Source organism: Mirounga angustirostris, unplaced genomic scaffold (genome assembly GCF_029215605.1).
Source record: "Mirounga angustirostris isolate CCGP_5_RB_7025 unplaced genomic scaffold, mMirAng1.0.hap1 SCAF_4, whole genome shotgun sequence".
Classification (NCBI taxonomy): Eukaryota; Metazoa; Chordata; class Mammalia; order Carnivora; family Phocidae; genus Mirounga; species Mirounga angustirostris.
Window position 1 is genome coordinate 183,066,252 of NW_026991712.1, and position 17,565 is coordinate 183,083,816.

Consider the following 17,565-nt stretch of genomic DNA (forward strand, 5'->3'; position numbering starts at 1 on the left):
GAGCAGGGAGCCCGATGTAGGGCTTGAACCCAAGGCCCCGGGATCATGACCTAGCCAAAGGCAGACGCTTCACCGACTGAGCCACCCAGGCCCCCCAATAATTTTATAGTATTTTAAAACAATTTTCTTTTTTTTTCTTTTTTAAAAGATTTTATTTATTTATTTGACAGAGAGAGATAGAGCACAAGCAGGGGGAGCAGTGGAGGGAGAGGGAGAAGCAGGCTTCCCGCAGAGCAGGGAGCCCAATGCAGGGCTCGATCCCAGGACGCTGGGATCATGACCTGAGCCGAAGGCAGCCACTCAACCAACTGAGCCACCTAGGCGCCCCTTAAAACAATTTTCAAGAAAACATTTTAGTGATCACATAACATGTGGCCACCTGGCTGTGCTGTAATTCGTTGACCAGTCCTTTCCCGTTGGACATTTTTTTTTTAAGATTTATTTATTTATTTATTTGTCAGAGAGAGAGAGAGAGCGAGCACAAGCAGGGGGAGCAGCAGAGGAAGAGGGAGAAGCAGGCTCCTCACTGAGCAGGGAGCCCAATGCGGGACTCGATCCCAGGACCCCGGGATCATGACCTGAGCCGAAGGCAGTCGCTTAACGACTGAGCCACCCAGGCCCCCCCCCCCCCGTTGGACATTTCGTTCTCGTTTTTGCTATTAATTACAGTAACAGCAAACACCTGGTGAGCTCCTCCTGTGTTGCCTGGCTTCCTTGTCCCGTAGCATACAGTGTGACCCCGTGAGTCCCCAAGACCGTCCTGTGAAGCAGGTGCCGGCGCGGCCCCGCCTTGGAGAGGACAGGATGGGCCCGGAGAGGGTTAGGCCGGCACTGGGCCGCAGACTGTCAGGGCGGGCACCAGTGTGCCAAGCACTGAGCACCCATCCTTGCACATAGCTCTTCCTCGTCATCATTTATTTTAAGGTGAATTCTCGGAGTGGCTTTAAGGTCATGTGTGTTTTTAAGCAGGGCTGCGTTTTATCTGAGGAACAGGGGTGATTTAGGCAATTAATGTATTTCAGGAAGGTGCAGAAAACATTTGGAGTTTTTCTCTGCCTTTTAATCCCAGGCCCTTCACCCGAGGTGCCTTTGAATGTGCTGGTTCTCCGAGCGCTCTCTCCCGGCCCCCCCAGGACAAGGTGCCCGCAGAACTCTCGTCCTCGTGCAGTGCCGTGGATAGGCTCTTGTCCAGGTGTCCCGGGGCACTGGTCTAGATGTGGCCCATTTTGTGAAGGAAGCTTCTGTCCCTTCCCCGCCCAGGGGCCTCAGGACATCCTTGGTCTGCCGCCGCCCCCCCTTCTTGGCCCTGGGAGTCACAGTGCTGGCACGCTGGCTGCTCAGGCCTCTTCCAGCCTCCGTCTGATCACACTCCTTCTCCAAGAGACTTTCCAGGGAAGGTCCCCAGGCTGGAGCCAGCTGGGCTGTCCCAGGGCTCTTCTGGCTTTCCCCCCTGGAAGCCAAAGCTACTGCTCAGGGTATGCTGCCAGAGAGCCTAAAATAGGTCATTTGGTCTCAGGGTTACACCGGGAACCTTGTTAAAATAGTTGTGGTCACAGGCAAACCCGCAGGAAGCCAGTGACCCCAGGGGAGGGCCCACCACCGCGCGGGCTTCACGGTTGACCAAGGGAGTGCCCTCCTCTGCTCATCCCCCCAGCGAGGTCCTGGCACCGTGGGCCCTATTCCACAGCCAGCCTTCTTCCTGGAGTCCTCTCCCACGCCCTCCAGCTTCTCTTTCACCTCCTCCACGGAGCCCTCTCTGACTCCTTCCGGGGTCAGCCTGGGCCCCCCTCTCGCTCCGGAGCTCCCTGTGACCTTTCCTGCAGTGTTGCTGCTGTTATGTCGTCGGGAGCCCTTTGGGACCCAGGTGTGTGCTGTGTTCCCGTGACACATGGCAGCCCCTCGTCCAGATTCTGGCACAGAGCCGGGGTTCCCTGAATCCTTGTGCAGGCCTGGCCTCCAGCAGGCGAGTCCTGTAGGAATGGGGACCATCTGCTGGGGGTTCTGCGTCCTCTCTTCCCCCGGGTGGGGCTGCCAGGCTTCTCCCAGGGGCTCCCGGCGGTGACAAACTCTGGGCTGAAATGGCAGTCAGGCCTCGGGAGAATTCCAGTCTAGGGGACGGGAAGATGATTTTTTTTTTTTTTAACTTTAATCAACATTTAGAGGAGAATTACCTGTAACCTACTACTAATAAAATTGAACCAAAAAGATCACATACGCATTGAATCAGACTGAAAAGCCAGTCAGAAGAATTGGGTATGTGATAACCCAGGTCACAGAGAAAGAAAAAAGCATCCCAAGACCGGGTGAGGGATATGCTGAAATGTAGGGCCAGTTGCCCCGTCCAGCCTCTGGTCCTGGCCTGGGAAGGGCTGCTTTGACCTTTCTTTACCCAGCCTAGTGGGTTCTAGTGCACAGAACTAGAACAGGGGCGTCAGAGGTCTCAAAGCCCCTCCCGCAACACGGCGTTGACCTCTCAACACCCCACCAAAGACAGACCCCTGTCCTGGAGCGGAGCGTCAGGGGGCCGCTCAGTCCAGCATCCATGGGACAGTGTCGCTCCTTTTGGCTCATCAATCCATGTGCTGGGCGTGGTGCCAGGTGACAGCCCCCGCCCTCGAGCTGCCAGTCCAGCGGGGCAGACGGATACACGAACAAATGCACAGATTGAAACATGACTCATCCTGAGGGGAGGGAAGCCCACCCAGAATTGCCTGAGCCCTGATGGATGTGTGGGAACGTGTGTAGGGGGAAATTGGAGGAAGCCTCAGGAGCCTGCCCAGCGTGAGTGTTGGGTGTCTTTGTGTCCCCTTAAGAGACTGGTGGGGTAGTGGCCAGGTGGGTGGTGAGTGGCCGGAAAGGCACATGGGCTCTGGACAGAGTTCATCTTGAGGACTGCAAGGGGTCCCCACGGATCCGAAGGGGAGGGATGGCTAGGTCAGATTGTCATCCATTTAGGGCGAGCGCTGGGGAGAGGTCACAGGACAAAGGGTAAGGCAGGAAGATAGCTGGAAGGTCACAGTGACACCCACGTGTGAGGTGATGCAGATATTTTTCAGAGGCGGGACATTCAGGACCAAGGACCTGCAGGCAGCGTGAACAGGTGGGGTGAGGTTCGAGACCCAGGGCGGGAGCTGCTGTGGGAGGCAGGAAGGGGAGCTCTGAGTGGGAGGTGCCTGGGGCTGTCTGGTAGGGGCAGGAGCCAGGTCAGAGCTCAGGTGCAAGGTGGGAGCCGGTACAGGAGTGTGGGCCAGGGGGAGGCGGGGAATCAAGGGAGGTCATACAGGGAGAGTAGGCAGAGTGAGAGGAGGACGGAGCCTGGTGAGCACAGCACTGAGGGCAGCAGGGGACACAGTGCAGCTTTGGAAGGAGGGGAGGGGCAGCAGGGTCATTGTCAGGGTCCCCCAGGCTTGTCACGAAAGGGTCAGTGGCGACTTTCCTAAAACAGTTTCTGCGGAGCCCGGGCTGGGAGCCAGATTGCCGTGGGCCTGGGATCAGTGAGGAAATGGAAGTGGGAGGACAGAAGTCTCTTTCAGAATGCTGGTGGACAAGGGACATCAGCTCAGGGGTGGGGGTGGGGGCCAAGGGACAGTCTGCGGCATTGAGTTCTCGGCGTACGGGCCACAGACCACCACCCCTGAATCACTGAGGGTATTTGTTAAAAATGCAGACTCCTGGGCCCCACCCCAGCTCTGCTGAAGCAGAGTGCCTGCCAGGTGAGCCTGGGAATCTGCATTTGAAATAAGCGCCCCCAGGGTGATTCTGATGCCCACTGGAATTTGAGAATATACCAGGGCTTTAGATGAAGACTTGGTCATTCCTGACCCCTCCCACCCACTCCTCCTAAGTCCTGTCCCTTCCGCGTACAGCCAAGCCCTCTGGTTTAGGAGAGCTTACATTTTGGGGGGGACCAAAGAATTTGAGGAAAACAAGTACCTCACCTGGGAAAACAAGCCCAGAGGTAGAGGGTGTGTGTATGTGTTGGGCTCAGCGGGGGTGTGGGAGGGTGTGAGGGTGGGCGGGCGTGAGGTGGGTTTGAGGGAACTTGCCTGGGATTAGAGCAGAGCAGGTGTATTAGAACTCCCAAGTTGTGACGCCCCCCGTGGCCCCCCAGAAGCTGTTTATGATGCTTTCTGCTGCAGATCCTGGCTGGTCAGATGGGTAGGCTAGGTGGGATCCGTCACATTTCACAGATGAGAAAATGGAGGTAGGTGTGCGGGCACGTTGCCCAGGTGGGCAGGGTCAGACCCAGGCCCAGGTGCTGGGGTGCCAGGGTCCACCGAGGGAGCCTAAGCCCAGGGAGGCCCTCGGTGGCTGGTCAGGAGGCCCAGCGCCTCTGCTAGGAGCCCATCCCACGTCTGGTACTGTGTGCTCACCTTTGGGCAGCCTGAGTGCCTGGTGATGTGGTTGTCAGTCTGGAGCCCAGTAGGCGCCACAGAGCCTGGAGCCTGGTTTGGCTGCTGAGACCTTGGTGGATCTGTGGCCGCTGTCCCCATGGCAACCAGCATCGCTGTCTCTAGGTAAAAGCCATCCCCTGGGAACTTGAGGCGTCAGCGTTGAGATGTATAGAACCCCCGGGGCTCCTAGGCCGTGGCTGCTAAAAACAGCGCGTGCCACCCAGCGGGTTTGTCTGGGAGGAGGCCTAGCCCAGGGTGGTACTGGAACCTCAACCCCATGGAAACTTTCCCCCTTGGAGGAGGGCCTGGGACCTGTTCTTCCAGAAGCCTTGCTGCCTGGCTCATCTCCCTGGAGCTGGTAGCTGAGCCACCGCAGTCTTGGGTAGCTAGGTAGCAGACCCTAGCTCATATCGACAGCAAGCTCCTGGGGCTCAGGAGGAAGGACCGCAACCGACAGTCCTCGGTCAGAGAAGGGGCAGACTGGGGAGGTGGGAGTTGCCCTGGACACTTTGGAGCATGTGGTCATGTTTCCTCTCTAGCCCGTCAGCCGTGTGTGTGGAGGATGGCCGGGGCTTGGCAGGCCAGATGCCCGGGACTGTTTGGAAGCCCTTAGCCGAAGCGAGCTTCCTTGGTCATCTCCAGCTTCCAGCAGCCATGGGAATTTGAAATCTCTGAGGTTTCGGGGTTCCATTTCTGAGTTTCCCAGGCCCTAGTTGTTCACTCTCACGAGGAAGGTGTGAGGCCCCTTCAGAGGTCAGGAGCTCCCTGGCCCTAGAACATGGGACTCTGGAGCAATCCTAGGAAGCTCTGGCCAGCGAGGGGTGCAGGGGTTTCAGAGCCCTCCCCGCGGTTGTGGGAGGCGGGGTCTGCACGAGCTCATGGCTCCAAGTTGGGTGATGGGGACACCCCCACCAGTGACTGATATTCCTGGGAGTCCCCCTTTATTTCAGTGACATCTATGCAGGGCTGTATCCTGGACCGTGGGGCCCAGGGGCCAGCTGCCTGTGGGAGCTGGACCAGGCTTTCCGTACCATGGGACCGATTTCTAGGCAGGGTCTGCCCTAAGAGCTGTCTTCCCTCCCCATCCACCTTTGAGTGCTGGTTCTAAGGTGGCCTTTGCAACATCCAGAGCTGGAAGAGCTCTCGGGGTCTGTTTGTCCCCCTGCAGCCAGGCGCTTTGGTGGAATGCAGGCAGGAACTGTGTGGTCGGCTCCTCAAAGCTGCCTAGGAGGCCTTCCCCCCCCCCCATCCTCCCATGCCTGCCTCTCGCTGGGCAGGGTCCCTCCTGGAGAGGGAGGGTGGGATCCGGAGCCGACCTCATCTGCCCTGAAGCTTGCACTCCAGGATCTGTGCATTTCTGAGACCAAGCTCTGCCTTTCCTGGAAAATCGTGAGGGGCTCCACTAGGATTTCTCCAGACGGGTTTGTGCTACAGGCCATGTGCACCCTGTGCACATCGGCCTCGGGGCTGCAGCTATCTCCTTGCTCCTCTTTCCTGTTCTTTGTCATCCATGATCACCGAGCTGGCTAGAAACAGACAGCTGATAGGAGAGTGTTCTGGCCATTCAGGAAACATATTGAGGTGCTTGTGTATTAATGAAAAGACCTTTGAGAGACTTTATGTTAGAGCCTCAAAGAGCAAGAGGGATTCTCCAGACGCTGGGGGTTGTGTGTGTGCCCCTGGGCGTTCCCCATTCCATGCTGCCCCCTGCCCCCAGCGCCCTGCACCCTGTAGGGAGCCACACTCCTTGAGGGCCAGGTGCAAGTGCCTCCCTGAGCCGGGGACACGGCTGAGGGTGGTGCTGGTGCTGGTGTGAGGAGCCTGTTCTGGGCTTTGGATTCTGCTGCTGTGAATTCATCCTGAGCTTGCAAACAGACTAGTGAGCCCATTGTCTGTCTCCCACCCCCGGCGGGGGGTCAGCTTCTCTTTTCTAAGCTCCTGCATAGTTGTCATTTTTCTCTGCCCAGTCACTTGACTGGACTCTGTTAAAGGGGCAAAGCTGGCATCGGGCGTGGGACGGGTGCCGTGCCCTGGTTCAGAGAGCTGTGTTCTCACCAGCGCCTTGGCCGTTTCCATGGCAGGTGAACCATGGGACTAGGGAGACATCTGGCAGAGCCCTAGGCCAGGGCGGGGAGTTGGGGGCTGGAGGCAGGGGTCTGGGCTCGGGGGTCCTCCCGGGGTGGTGCTTTGGGCTCCATGTTGAATTCTCTCCAACTATCCGAGAGCTGTTTTGGTGGTGGTCTTTAAATCCTGGGTCTTGGGTCCATTCTGTTGGGGGCCGAGGGATGGGTCCAGTCTCTGCTGGGAAGCCTGAGACGCCACCGTGCCCTGGGTGACTGGAGCAGGTCAGCTATTGCCTTCTCCTGAGGAGAAATGACGGTGTGTGGTAGCGGTGAAGGCGGGGACTTCAGGGTCTAGGTCAGGGTCCTCCCTGTGCCTCTGACTCACCGAGTTGCTCTGAGTCTCTGAGCTTCAGGCTCCTCATCTATAAAATGAGGATTCATCCTGTGTCCCAGGAACTCTCTAGGTGCTTCGAACGTGTGAGTGAACAGGATAAAGTCCCTGATTCCATGGAATGTGCTTTCCAATGGGGAATCAGATCACATCAATATATAACTCTGTAGGTCATGCTGAAGCAGGCTACAGCCCCCTGAGGGACTGACGCAGGGCACTGTTTTAGAAGCTGTGTTCAGGGAGGGACTGAGGAGCTCATTTTGCCCAGACTCTGGCGTGAAGAGCAAGAGCTATGACATGAACTTGGGGAAGAGCACCGAGGCAAAGGAAACAGCAAGTGCAAAGGTCCTGAGGTACAAGTTACTTGTGCCTAAAGGACAGAGAGCTCAGGAGACCCATGGGGCTGGAGTGGAGTGAGGAGAGGGGTGTGTATAAAAGGTGAAGAGGCTGCCAGAGACCAGAGCATGTTGGGTCTTACAGGCCAGGTATGGAGTTCGGAGTTTGCTTTGAGTGCAGTGAGAAATCTTGCATTAAGAAGCCTTTGGAGGGGCACCTGGGTGGCTCAGTCATTAAGCGTCTGCCTTCGGCTCGGGTCATGATCCCAGGGTCCTGTGATCGAGCCCCGTATCAGGCTCCCTGCTCCTTGGGAAGCCTGCTTCTCCCTCTCCCACTCCCCCTGCTTGTGTTCCCTCTCTCGCTGTGTCGCTCTCTGTCAAATAAATAAATAAAATCTTTAAAAAAAAAAAAAAAAAAGAAGAAGCCTTTGGAGAGTTTTGAGCAAAGCAGTGGCAGGGTCTGACTTATGTTTTTAAGAACTTTCTGACTCCTGTGTGGAGAATGGACAATCGGAACCAGAGTGGAGAGATCCAGGAAATGGGGTACAGGAAGCTAGCGAGGGACAGTGGTAGCCTGGACTGGGTGGTGATAGGGGAAATAGTGATGTAATAGTTTAAAAGTAGAGCCCGGGGCCCCTAGGTGGCTCAGTCACCGGTAGTTGAGCATCTGACTCTTGATTTCGGCTCAAGTCGTGATCTTCGGGTTGTGGGATTGAGCTCCGTGTTGGGCTCTGCTGAGCACATAGTCTGCTTAAGATTCTCTCTCTCTCCCTTTGCCCCTCCCGCCTCCCCCACCCCCTGCTTGTGCTCTCATTCATGCTCTCTCTTTCCCATACATACATACATACATACAAAGTAGAACCAACATGAGGCACCTGGCTGGCTCAATTGGAAGAGCATGCAACTCTTAATCTCAGGATTGTGAGTATGAGCCCCACGTTGGGTGTAGAGATTACTAAAACAAAATAAACACAAAAACCGGGGCGCCTGGGTGGCTCAGTTGGTTAAGCGACTGCCTTCGGCTCGGGTCATGATCCTGGAGTCCCTGGATCGAGTCCCGTATCGGGCTCCCTGCTCAGCGGGGAGTCTGCTTCTCCCTCTGACCCTCTCCCCTCTCGTGCTCTCTGTCTCTCATTCTCTCTCTCAAATAAATAAATAAAATTAAAAAATAATAATAATAAAATAAAAACAAAAACACTTTAAAAAATAAGAGGGGCACCCGGGTGGCTCAGTCGATTGGGCGTCTGACTCTTGATTTTGGCTGAAGCTGTGGTCTGGGGGTTGTGAGATCGAGCCCTGCGTAGGCTCCGCACTAGGTGTGGAGCCTGCTTGAGATTCTCTCTCTCCCTCTCCCCCTCCCCGCTCTTTCTCTCTCTCTCTGTCTCTCTCTCAAAATAAAATCTTTAAAAAATAACAATAGGGGCGCCTGGGTGGCGCAGTCGTTAAGCGTCTGCCTTCGGCTCAGGTCATGGTCCCGGGGTCCTGGGATCGAGCCCCGCATCGGGTTCCCTGCTCTGCGGGAAGCCTGCTTCTCCCTCTCCCACTCCCCCTGCTTATGTTCCTGCTCTCGCTATGTCTCTCTCTGTCAAATAAATAAAATCTTTAAAAAAAATAAAAATAAAAATAACAATAAAAAATAACAATAAAAGTAGAGCCAATAAGATCTGCTGCTGTGCTATAGGCAGTGTGTGCGCACACAGGATGGGGGTGGGGGTGGGGAATCAGGAAGTACCCCCCACGCAGGGGTTTTGAGCAACTAGAGGATGGCTGAGGGTGGAGTGGGCTTGGGAGCCGCACCATTTGGCATTCCACCAGCACCATATGAGGGTTCCAACTTCTCCACCTCCTCCCCAACTCCTGTCATTGTCACTTTCTGATTCCAGCCATCCCAGTGGGTGTGAAGTGGTGTCTCATTGTAGCTTTGATTTGCATTTCCATAGTGACTAATGATGTTGAGCAGCTTTTCGTGTGTTTGTTGACCATTCTTATATCTTTGGAGAAATCTCTAAGTTCTTTGCCCATTTTAAAAATTGAGTTGAGGGGCGCCTGGGTGGCTCAGTTGTTAAGCATCTGCCTTCGGCTCAGGTCATGTTCCCGGGGTCCTGGGATTGAGCCCCGCATCCGGCTCCTTGCTCTGCGGGGAGCCTGCTTTTCCCTCTCCCACTCCCCCTGCTTGTGTTCCCTCTCTTACTGTGTCTCTCGCTGTCAAATAAATAAATAAAATCTTTAAAAAAAAAAATTGAGTTGACTTTTTATTATTATCGAGTTGTGTTGTTTATATATTCTAGGTACTGGTCCCTTACCAGATATATGACTTATATATCTTTTTTTTTTTTTTAATTATTTATTTGACAGAGAGACACAGCAAGAGAGGGAACACAAGCAGGGGAAGTGGGAGAGGGAGAAGCAGGCTCCCCGCAGAGCAGGGAGCCCGATGCGGGACTCGATCCCAGGACCCTGGGATCATGACTTGAGCCGAAGGCAGTCGCCCAACCGACTGAGCCACCCAGGCGCCCCTATGACTTATTATATCTTATATACAGATATATTGTAATTTATTTTAATTTTGTTTTTTTAAAGCTTTTTTTTTTTTTAAGTTTATTTATTTAAGTAATCTCTAAACCCAACGTGGGGCTCGAACTCACCACCCTGAGATCAAGGGTCACATGCTCTTCCGACTGAGCCAACCAGGTGCCCCCCACCTTTTCACTTTTTTGGTAGTATCCTTTGAAGCATAAATGTTTTTAGGTTCGAGAAAGCCCAGTTTATTGATTTTTCCCTTTATCACTTATGCTTAGGGTGTCATATCTGAGAAATCATTTCCTAACCCAAGGTCATGAAGATTTACTCCTGTGTTTTCTTGTAAGAGTTTTATAATCTTAGCACTTATATGTAGGTCGTTGGTGCATTTTGAGTTAATTTCTGTATACGGTGCAAGGTAAGGGTCCAACTTCGTCCTTGACATGTGAATATCCAGTTGTCCCAGAACCATCTGTTCACTTCTTTCCCACCCAATTGTCTTGATACCCTTCTCAAAACTTAACTGACCCTAAGTGGGAGGGTTTATTTCTGAACTCTTTGTTCTGTTCCATCATCCTACATGTCTCTCCTTATGCCAGTCCCACCACATCTTGTTTGCTGTAGCTTTGTAGTAGATGTAAAATCCCCAAAGTGTGGGTCCAACTTTGTTCTTCTTTCTCAAGATGATTTTGGCTGTTCTGGATCCTTTGCATTTCCCTACGATTTTTGGGAGCAGCTTGTCAATTTCTGCGAAAAAGGCAGCAGGGATTTTGATAGGAGTTGTGTCGAATTTCTTCCTATGATGTTTTTGAACAGTGATGTTTTGTATTTTTCCGAGTACAAATTCCATACTTCATTTGTTAAATTTATTCCTAAGTGTTTTATTATTTTTTATGCTCTTGCAAATGAAATTGATTCCTTCATTTTATTTGCAGATATTCATCGCTAATGTATAGAAATACCAGTGGTGTTTGTTTATTGATCTGGTATCCTGCAACTTTATTTGTTATAATAGTTTTTTAGTGGATTCCTTAGGATTTTCTGTATACAAGGTCCATGTTATCTGCAAATAGAGTTTTACTTCTTCCCCTTTTTAATTTGGATGCCTTTTGTTTCTTTTTCTTGCCCAATTGCCCTGAATTGAGCTTTCAACACAACGTTGAATAGAAATGGCAGGAGTGGACATCCTTTTCTTCTTCCTAATCTTGAATGGGGAGAGCTTCCAGTCTTTCACCATTAAGTATGATAACAGCTGTGGGTTTTTAGTAAATGCTCTTTATCAGATTGAGGAAGCTCCCTTCCATTACTAGTGTGTTGAGCGTGTTTCCGTGAAGCGGTGTTGAATTTTGTCAGATGTGTATTCTGTGCCTGTTCAGACAATTGTATGGTTTTTGTCTCTTTTTTCAGGTGTTAAAACACCCTTGCATTTCTGGGATAAATCTCACTTGTTCAGAGTATGGAATCCTATTTGTATATTGCTGTATTGTTTGCTAGTACTTTGTTGAGTATTTTTGCATATCACAGGTATTATGAATATCTGTATTCGTAAGAGAGACAGGTGTATGTTCTCTTTTCTCACGATGCCTTTGCCTGGTTTTGGCCATCTTTATCTTTTGGTATGTCAGAGAGTGTGGAACAGGAGAGGCTGCTCAGCTTCTCCCCTCCCATGCTCACCTGCGTCAGGTGGGGAGGGATGGCCGGAAGCTCTGAGCCCGAGTCCAGAAAGTGCCAGCAGAGCTAACAATGGGATGGACACAGCCTCATGTGTAAAATGGTATAGGAAACTAGCCGACAGCCTGGAGGCATGGGCTGGGCCTTCCTGTTCTGAGCTTTGTGATTGCCAGCAGGAAGAGCACCCAAGGGATCTGCCACATACTGGACTTTAAGGGAGCAGGAGGGACCGTGGGGATCAACCTGAAGCCCCCAGCTCTAAAGCTCTAAGAGCTCAATTTACAACAGCTAACTGAGCAGCGCACCCTCCCTGTTAGGCTGCTGGCCCAAATTTCATGGAGAAGAGGAGAGAGAAAAGCAACATCCTTGCCTAGAGGCCTGCACGTTCCCGGTCAGGCCCTTGTGGAATGACGAGTGCAGGCTAGCCGATGATAAGGACAGGTCAGACAATGCTCTTGCAGGGCCTGTCCCCTCTTGGTGAGGCCTGGGAAAAACAGCAAGTCCTTTGGGAACGGAACAGGGCACAGGATGGGCAGCAGCTCTGTGGGCCCTTTCCGCACCCGGCTCCAGCAGCAGAGTGGGAGGCTCTAAAAATGGAAGCTGCCGATTTCCCCACCCCAGCCGGGGCCGGGAGACCAGCCGGCACCGTGGCACCAGTGGGACTCTGGCAAATCTTGTTTCAGGTGTCTTGCTACCCTGTGTGACTTTGAGGAGGTCACTTCCTTCCCCAGCTCAGAACGTCACCCCGGCACACATGGCGGGCAGGCCGCGGTGTCGGGAGTCCTAGCCCCTGGTCTGTTCCCTCTGCAGACTCACCATTCCCTCCTCGGGTAGCCAACGCTATTTCTGTGCCTGCAGCTCAGTAGAGAGGCCTCAGGTCCCTGCGAGAGAGCCCACGAGGCAGGCAAGGAAAGAAGCAGGTGGGCTGCCACCGCTCGTGGCTGACCACTCCCCTTCCCCAGCCCCCGCCGGCCCCTCTGGAATAGCGAGCTGGGCAGGCGGCGCGGGCCTGGGAAGAGCCAGCGTCTGGTAGGTAACCAGCTCAGCTGCTCTGCAGGCAATGATGTCATCTTGGATTCTGTGGTTGCTAGGAAAATTCTGCCTGCAGTGATATTTCATGGTCCTAGGACCGAGGCGAGAACAGAATGTTCCCAAGAAGACAAGGGCAAGGATTTGTAGGACTTCCCAAGCAAAGGAGCCCCCATCCCAAGAAGCAGATAATTGGAGCTTCTTGCTAGATGCTTATTCCCCTTTTCAGGAATGGAAGTTGTGCTGGTAACAGCAGAACCCCCTCAAGGCAGATTGGGGTGCCAGTGGGGGGCTGGTTCCCTTGGCAGGACCTTGGTGCGCTGGTGGCCAGAGTGAAGGCCCATCTCTGTGATGTTGCGTCCTTGTGGGTGAGCCCTCCTCCTGCAGCACCCACAGCTGGGTGCCTCTGCCAGCCCTTGGTGTGTGGTGGGACGGTTAGGAAGGGGGAGGGGGAGCTCCTCTGTGGTGTGGAGGATGCCGGCCAACACCGTGCCTGAAACTCCGCCATGCACCACGCACACTGGCCCCCTCTTCTGTGGCCTTTCCTCTGTCGGCCCTTCCCATCCTCCCCTCCTGGGGAAGATCCCTCCAGTGGTCTGGAAGAGAAGTATGTCCCAAAGGCCCTGGCCGCTGATTCTTGTTCAGGGCGTGGTGAAGAACCATCCGTTAGAAAAGGGAGAGGGGCGCCTGGCTGGCTCAGTCGGTAGAGCGTGCGACTCTTGATCTCAGGGTTGTGAGTTTGAGCCCCACATTGGGGGTAGAGATGACTTAAAAATGAAAATAAAAAATTCTTAAAAAACAAATACTATGGAAAGAAAGAAAAAGGGGAGAAAACAGTAGGCCCCAGGGAGGGCCAGGGCCCAGGACGGGGGCGGGACCTGCTGGTCAGCTCACCTTGCCCTGCAGCCTCTTCCTGCCCGAGCAGCCTTGGGTGGCTGAGCTGCTTTGGGTGGCTGCGACAGGTCAGTATTTTGAGCTCTTTCCCTCCTCCCTCTTGCCTTTTCTGGCTGCATGTCAGAGCCTGTCTTATGGAAAACAAGACAAAGGAAGTGATTTCATGAGCGCCTGGACCAGAATCTCAAATCCATGATTAAAAATAACAATAATAAAGATTCTGGCCATTATCTATCTCTGTAGGAGGCAGGCCGACTGCATGCTGGAAATGGGCCCGGCTGTGCTCCTTTGAGCAGGTGCTGGATTTGGGCAAAGAGGGATGGCTATTAGAAGTCCTGATGAGAGGCACCTGGGTGGCTCAGTCGTTAAGCGTCTGCCTTCAGCTCAGGTCATGATCTCAGGGTCCTGGGATCGAGCCCCGCATCGGGCTCCCTGCTCGGCGGGAAGCCTGCTTCTCCCTCTCCCACTCCCCCTGCTTGTGTTCCCTCTCTCACTGTGTCTCTCTGTCAAATAAATAAAATCTTTAAAAAAAAAAAGCCCTAATGAGCAAGAACCTCCAAAGGGATCAAGACATGAGCCTTGAGAAGAAAGACGGAGGTTCCCAGCGCCCCTGGCTTTGGTGACCTTGGAGCAAGGGATGTGAGCAGAGCCCTGCGCTAGGACAGCAGCCCTGGGTTCTTGTCATGCAGGCCTGCAATGCCATAGCCTTAAGCAAGCCTCCGAACCTCACCCCTACGGCCCCCCTGCCACCCTACCGCAGGGTTGCTGGCATGTCCCCTGGCCAGGCTGTCAAGAAGGCCTAGAGAGGAGGTGGGCTGCCTTGGAAGCACCGGGTACTGGGGAGGAGCGCCCTAGGCGGACCAACGCTGCAAGGGGCCCCAGCCGCCTTGCGTTGTCCCGTCCAACGGTTCTTTCCCCCTGGTCTGCAGGTGCCGAGGATGTGGTGATGGCGTTTTCCAGGTCGGAGACGGAGGACCGGAGGCAGTAGTGGTGAACCCCTTGGAACACCCTGGAAGCTGGCAAGGGCCAAGAGATCTGTGAGGACCTCGGCCAGCTGAGTGGCAGCAGATCACCTTCCCGATTCCCCCGCCCCTACACCCCCACCCCGCCCCACTCCACCGTCACTCAGCAGGGCTGGCCTCGAGGGAGCCACCGGTGGTGCAGTTACAATTGGCTTAAGGGGACGGACTCATGATTGGCTGCAGAAAGAAACCCTTTTATTTTTAAATCTTGACCAACAGAAACCTTTTATTTTTATTTCTGACTTTTTTTTTTTTTTTTTTTTAATTTGCGCCTCGGTATATGGCTTCCCAGGAGGCTCTCCGAGATCTGGTGCTTTATTTAGGTCACTTTTTAGGAATGTGAAGAGGCCCGATTGGCTGCTTAAACTGGAAGAGGATTTTGATTGGCCGGCTAGTGGGAAACGGGTTTTTTTCTTTGATTGGCTGCAGGTGTTCTGCTGATAGCAACAGCTTCTCTCTTTTGAATGCTGAAAACAGGGTTCGGGACATTGGTTGTTATATTTGACTTGAAAAGAAAAAAAGAAAAGAAAGAAAGAAACCAAGTGCGCTTTGCAATATTTATTACACAAAGAGCTTGTTGCTGCTTTCCCATGTTTTGTTTGTGTTTGCATTTGATTGGTTTTTGATACGTGTGTTTGGGTTCTCATTGGCTCGTCCAGGACTCCCATTGCCATGGGCTTTCCCCCCACTCTGCCGCGCGCAGTCCCTCTCCAGACGGGGACCCACCTGGAGAGTGCATTTGCTTTAATGACCACACCTGGCTTCCCCAGCGGGGGGACCCCCAAGACCTCATGCAGGGTCTACAGCTGGAAAGCGGAGCCCCCAGAGAGGTTTGTGCCGTCCAGAACTCGCAGACCGCAGCTTAGAGGTGACCATTAGGCAGGATTTATGTGCATCACTTCCATGCGTTGGCAACCAGCCAGCTCCCTGGGGGTGGGGTGGGGGGGTGGAGGATGGAATTGCTGGGCCTCTCCAGCCTGCCCATGCCAAGCACAGGAGCACTGCACTGGGCGGCTCTGTCTTTTCAGCTCTTCCCTCCAGATCTACTTCCTGAGGCCTCATCTGGGGCTCCTCCTGCAATGGGCAGGAGCTGCTCCTGGCTGTGAGACCCCACAGTGGAGCAGAACTCCCTGCCTAGGAGCCCGGAACCCTCACAAAGCTTGGCTCACAAGGCCCGGGAGGCCTTTGGCTCTAAACCCCCAGCCCCGACCTCCGCCAGCCAGGCTCCCAAGGTGCCTGCCGCTGGGCAGTAGGCCCTGGCCAGCACTCGGAGTTCTCGGATCCCAGGCCTGCGCCCCTCACTGCACCGCCTTCAGAAGGGTCTCTCTCCATGTCAGCCTGGAATGGACGGAGTCATTATTTATGAAGTGCCATCTGAGACAGCTGGCTGGGCCTTCGCTGAGCAGGTCCCACCAGGCTGGCCCTCAACTCAGGTCCCTGGAAACACATTGCCGAGCAGCCGTATGTGAAGGGCTGAAAGAACCCCGGATCTCTCCCACCTATCCTCCCCCTTCCCTTGGGGGTAGTCCTCCCCCTGCCCTTCTCCCTGTGTCTCTCACCAGAGTGGAACCCGGGGGGTGGGGAGGTGGAGAAAGATGTAGGCCTCAGGGATGGGGAGCCTCCACGCTCCTCCTGAGATAGTAAATGGCTGAGGCCCTCTTTTTGCCCCAGGTATCCAGAGCCAGGGGAAGACTCTCGGAGCCAAATTTCCCCCTTCTCAGGGCTGGGGCTTCATGGATCACAGGAGCTGCCCTGGGACCATGTGGGCGGTTCATGCTGTGCTCTGAGCATCGTCTGGGCCTTTGCCCCAGAAGGACTTGTGTATCACAGCGTAGATGGCCCTGACCTCCTCCACACACGGGCCCTGCTTAGCTGACCCGGTTAGGTTACCCTGCAAAGACTGTTGATCCCCCAGGAACGAGGACCGTGGGGCTCCAGCAGGGGCCTGAGAGCATCTTCTTCCCGGAGAGGTGGTGCGTGTGTGTCCTCACACACACACGCTCCCAGTCCCGAGTCCTGCAGCTCCAGTTGAGCCCCTGGGGAAAAATGAGCTTTTTCCCAGCCCCCTCCCCCCAGGTTATGACATCTGTCACCAGGTGCCAATGCCGTGTTGCCATTTGCCCTCTCTTTGTACCTGTAGCTCCCACAAAGGGTCCGTGTCCTGGCCAATGGTGTGTTCTCTGCCCCAGCCTGCCCTTGTCAAGGTCACGGGTGTCCCTGTTGTAACAGCAATGACCCCGATCTGTCTTGTCGTCTGAACGGGAGAGGTGAAGGTGTTGCTGTGGCTCCATATTTCGACTAAAAATATATCTGTTGGAGAAAAAAAATTAACAATAAAGATTTTTAATAGCTTGGTGCGTGAGCTGAGTTATCTCCCTCAGAGTTGGGTGCACTCACTGATTCCCCGTGTCTCATGGGCTCTGCCGCGGGGCCCTCTCTCCTCAAGGAGGCACCACAAGGAGGGTCAAAAACACCACATTTGGGGCGCCTGGGTGGCTCAGTTGGTTAAGCGACTGCCTTCGGCTCAGGTCATGATCCTGGAGTCTCGGGATCGAGTCCCGCATCGGGCTCCCTGCTCGGCAGGGAGTCTGCTTCTTCCTCTGACCCTCCCCCTCTCATGTGCTCTCTCTCTAATAAATAAATAAAATCTTTAAAAAAAAAAAAAACCCCACCACATTTGCTGGTTTAATTGTCTGCGACCTGGAGTGGAGCTTGGGCTTTGGAAGGATTCCGAGATTTACCTCGTGCAGCTGACAGGTCCATAGAAGGCTGAGCCCCCTTTTTGACCTGGAGGTTCCAAATATCATCCTAGACGGGACTGAGGTCAGTAGTCTTCAGAGGTGACCTCGCCCCTTCATGCTCCTGAGCGGACACGAGCACCCTGAGAGATGCTTCCTTCCACCCAGACACCCAGCATCCCGTGTGATGGCCGTGGTCTTGGGCTGCTCGTAACAAAAGTCCAAATAAAATATCCGGTCCTTCCATCATCCCAGAAGTGGGAGATTTATTGGTGTTCAGCTGTATATTCAAGTTTAGAAGCTGAAATCATTTCTCCTTTAGGAATTTTTGCTTTGGAAGCATTTTCTAGAATCTTTCATTTCTACCCTTCATCATCCCATTTTAGGTCTTTTTTTTTTTTTTTTTTTTTTTGCTGCTTACATGGACTCACTGCTTCTATTTCCTTTTCAAAGAGTTTCACTGGGTGCTAAGCACTGTGGGGTTCATAGAATACGAGGACGGATGGCA

At 53.7% G+C, this 17,565-nt stretch overlaps 1 protein-coding gene across 2 annotated transcripts in view; it reads left to right on the forward strand.

The window, feature by feature from the left end:
- CTNNBIP1 (catenin beta interacting protein 1) overlaps nucleotides 1–16,671 on the forward strand; it is a 50,219-nt gene extending 33,548 nt beyond the window's left edge. For both annotated transcript variants that reach the window (XM_064589956.1, XM_045898744.3), the window contains one exon: nucleotides 14,227–16,671. In XM_064589956.1, coding sequence (XP_064446026.1) covers nucleotides 14,227–14,285 — 59 coding nt within the window. In that variant the 3' untranslated portion in view covers nucleotides 14,286–16,671. The remainder of the gene's footprint in view (nucleotides 1–14,226) is intronic.
- Nucleotides 16,672–17,565: the final 894 nt, after the last annotated feature.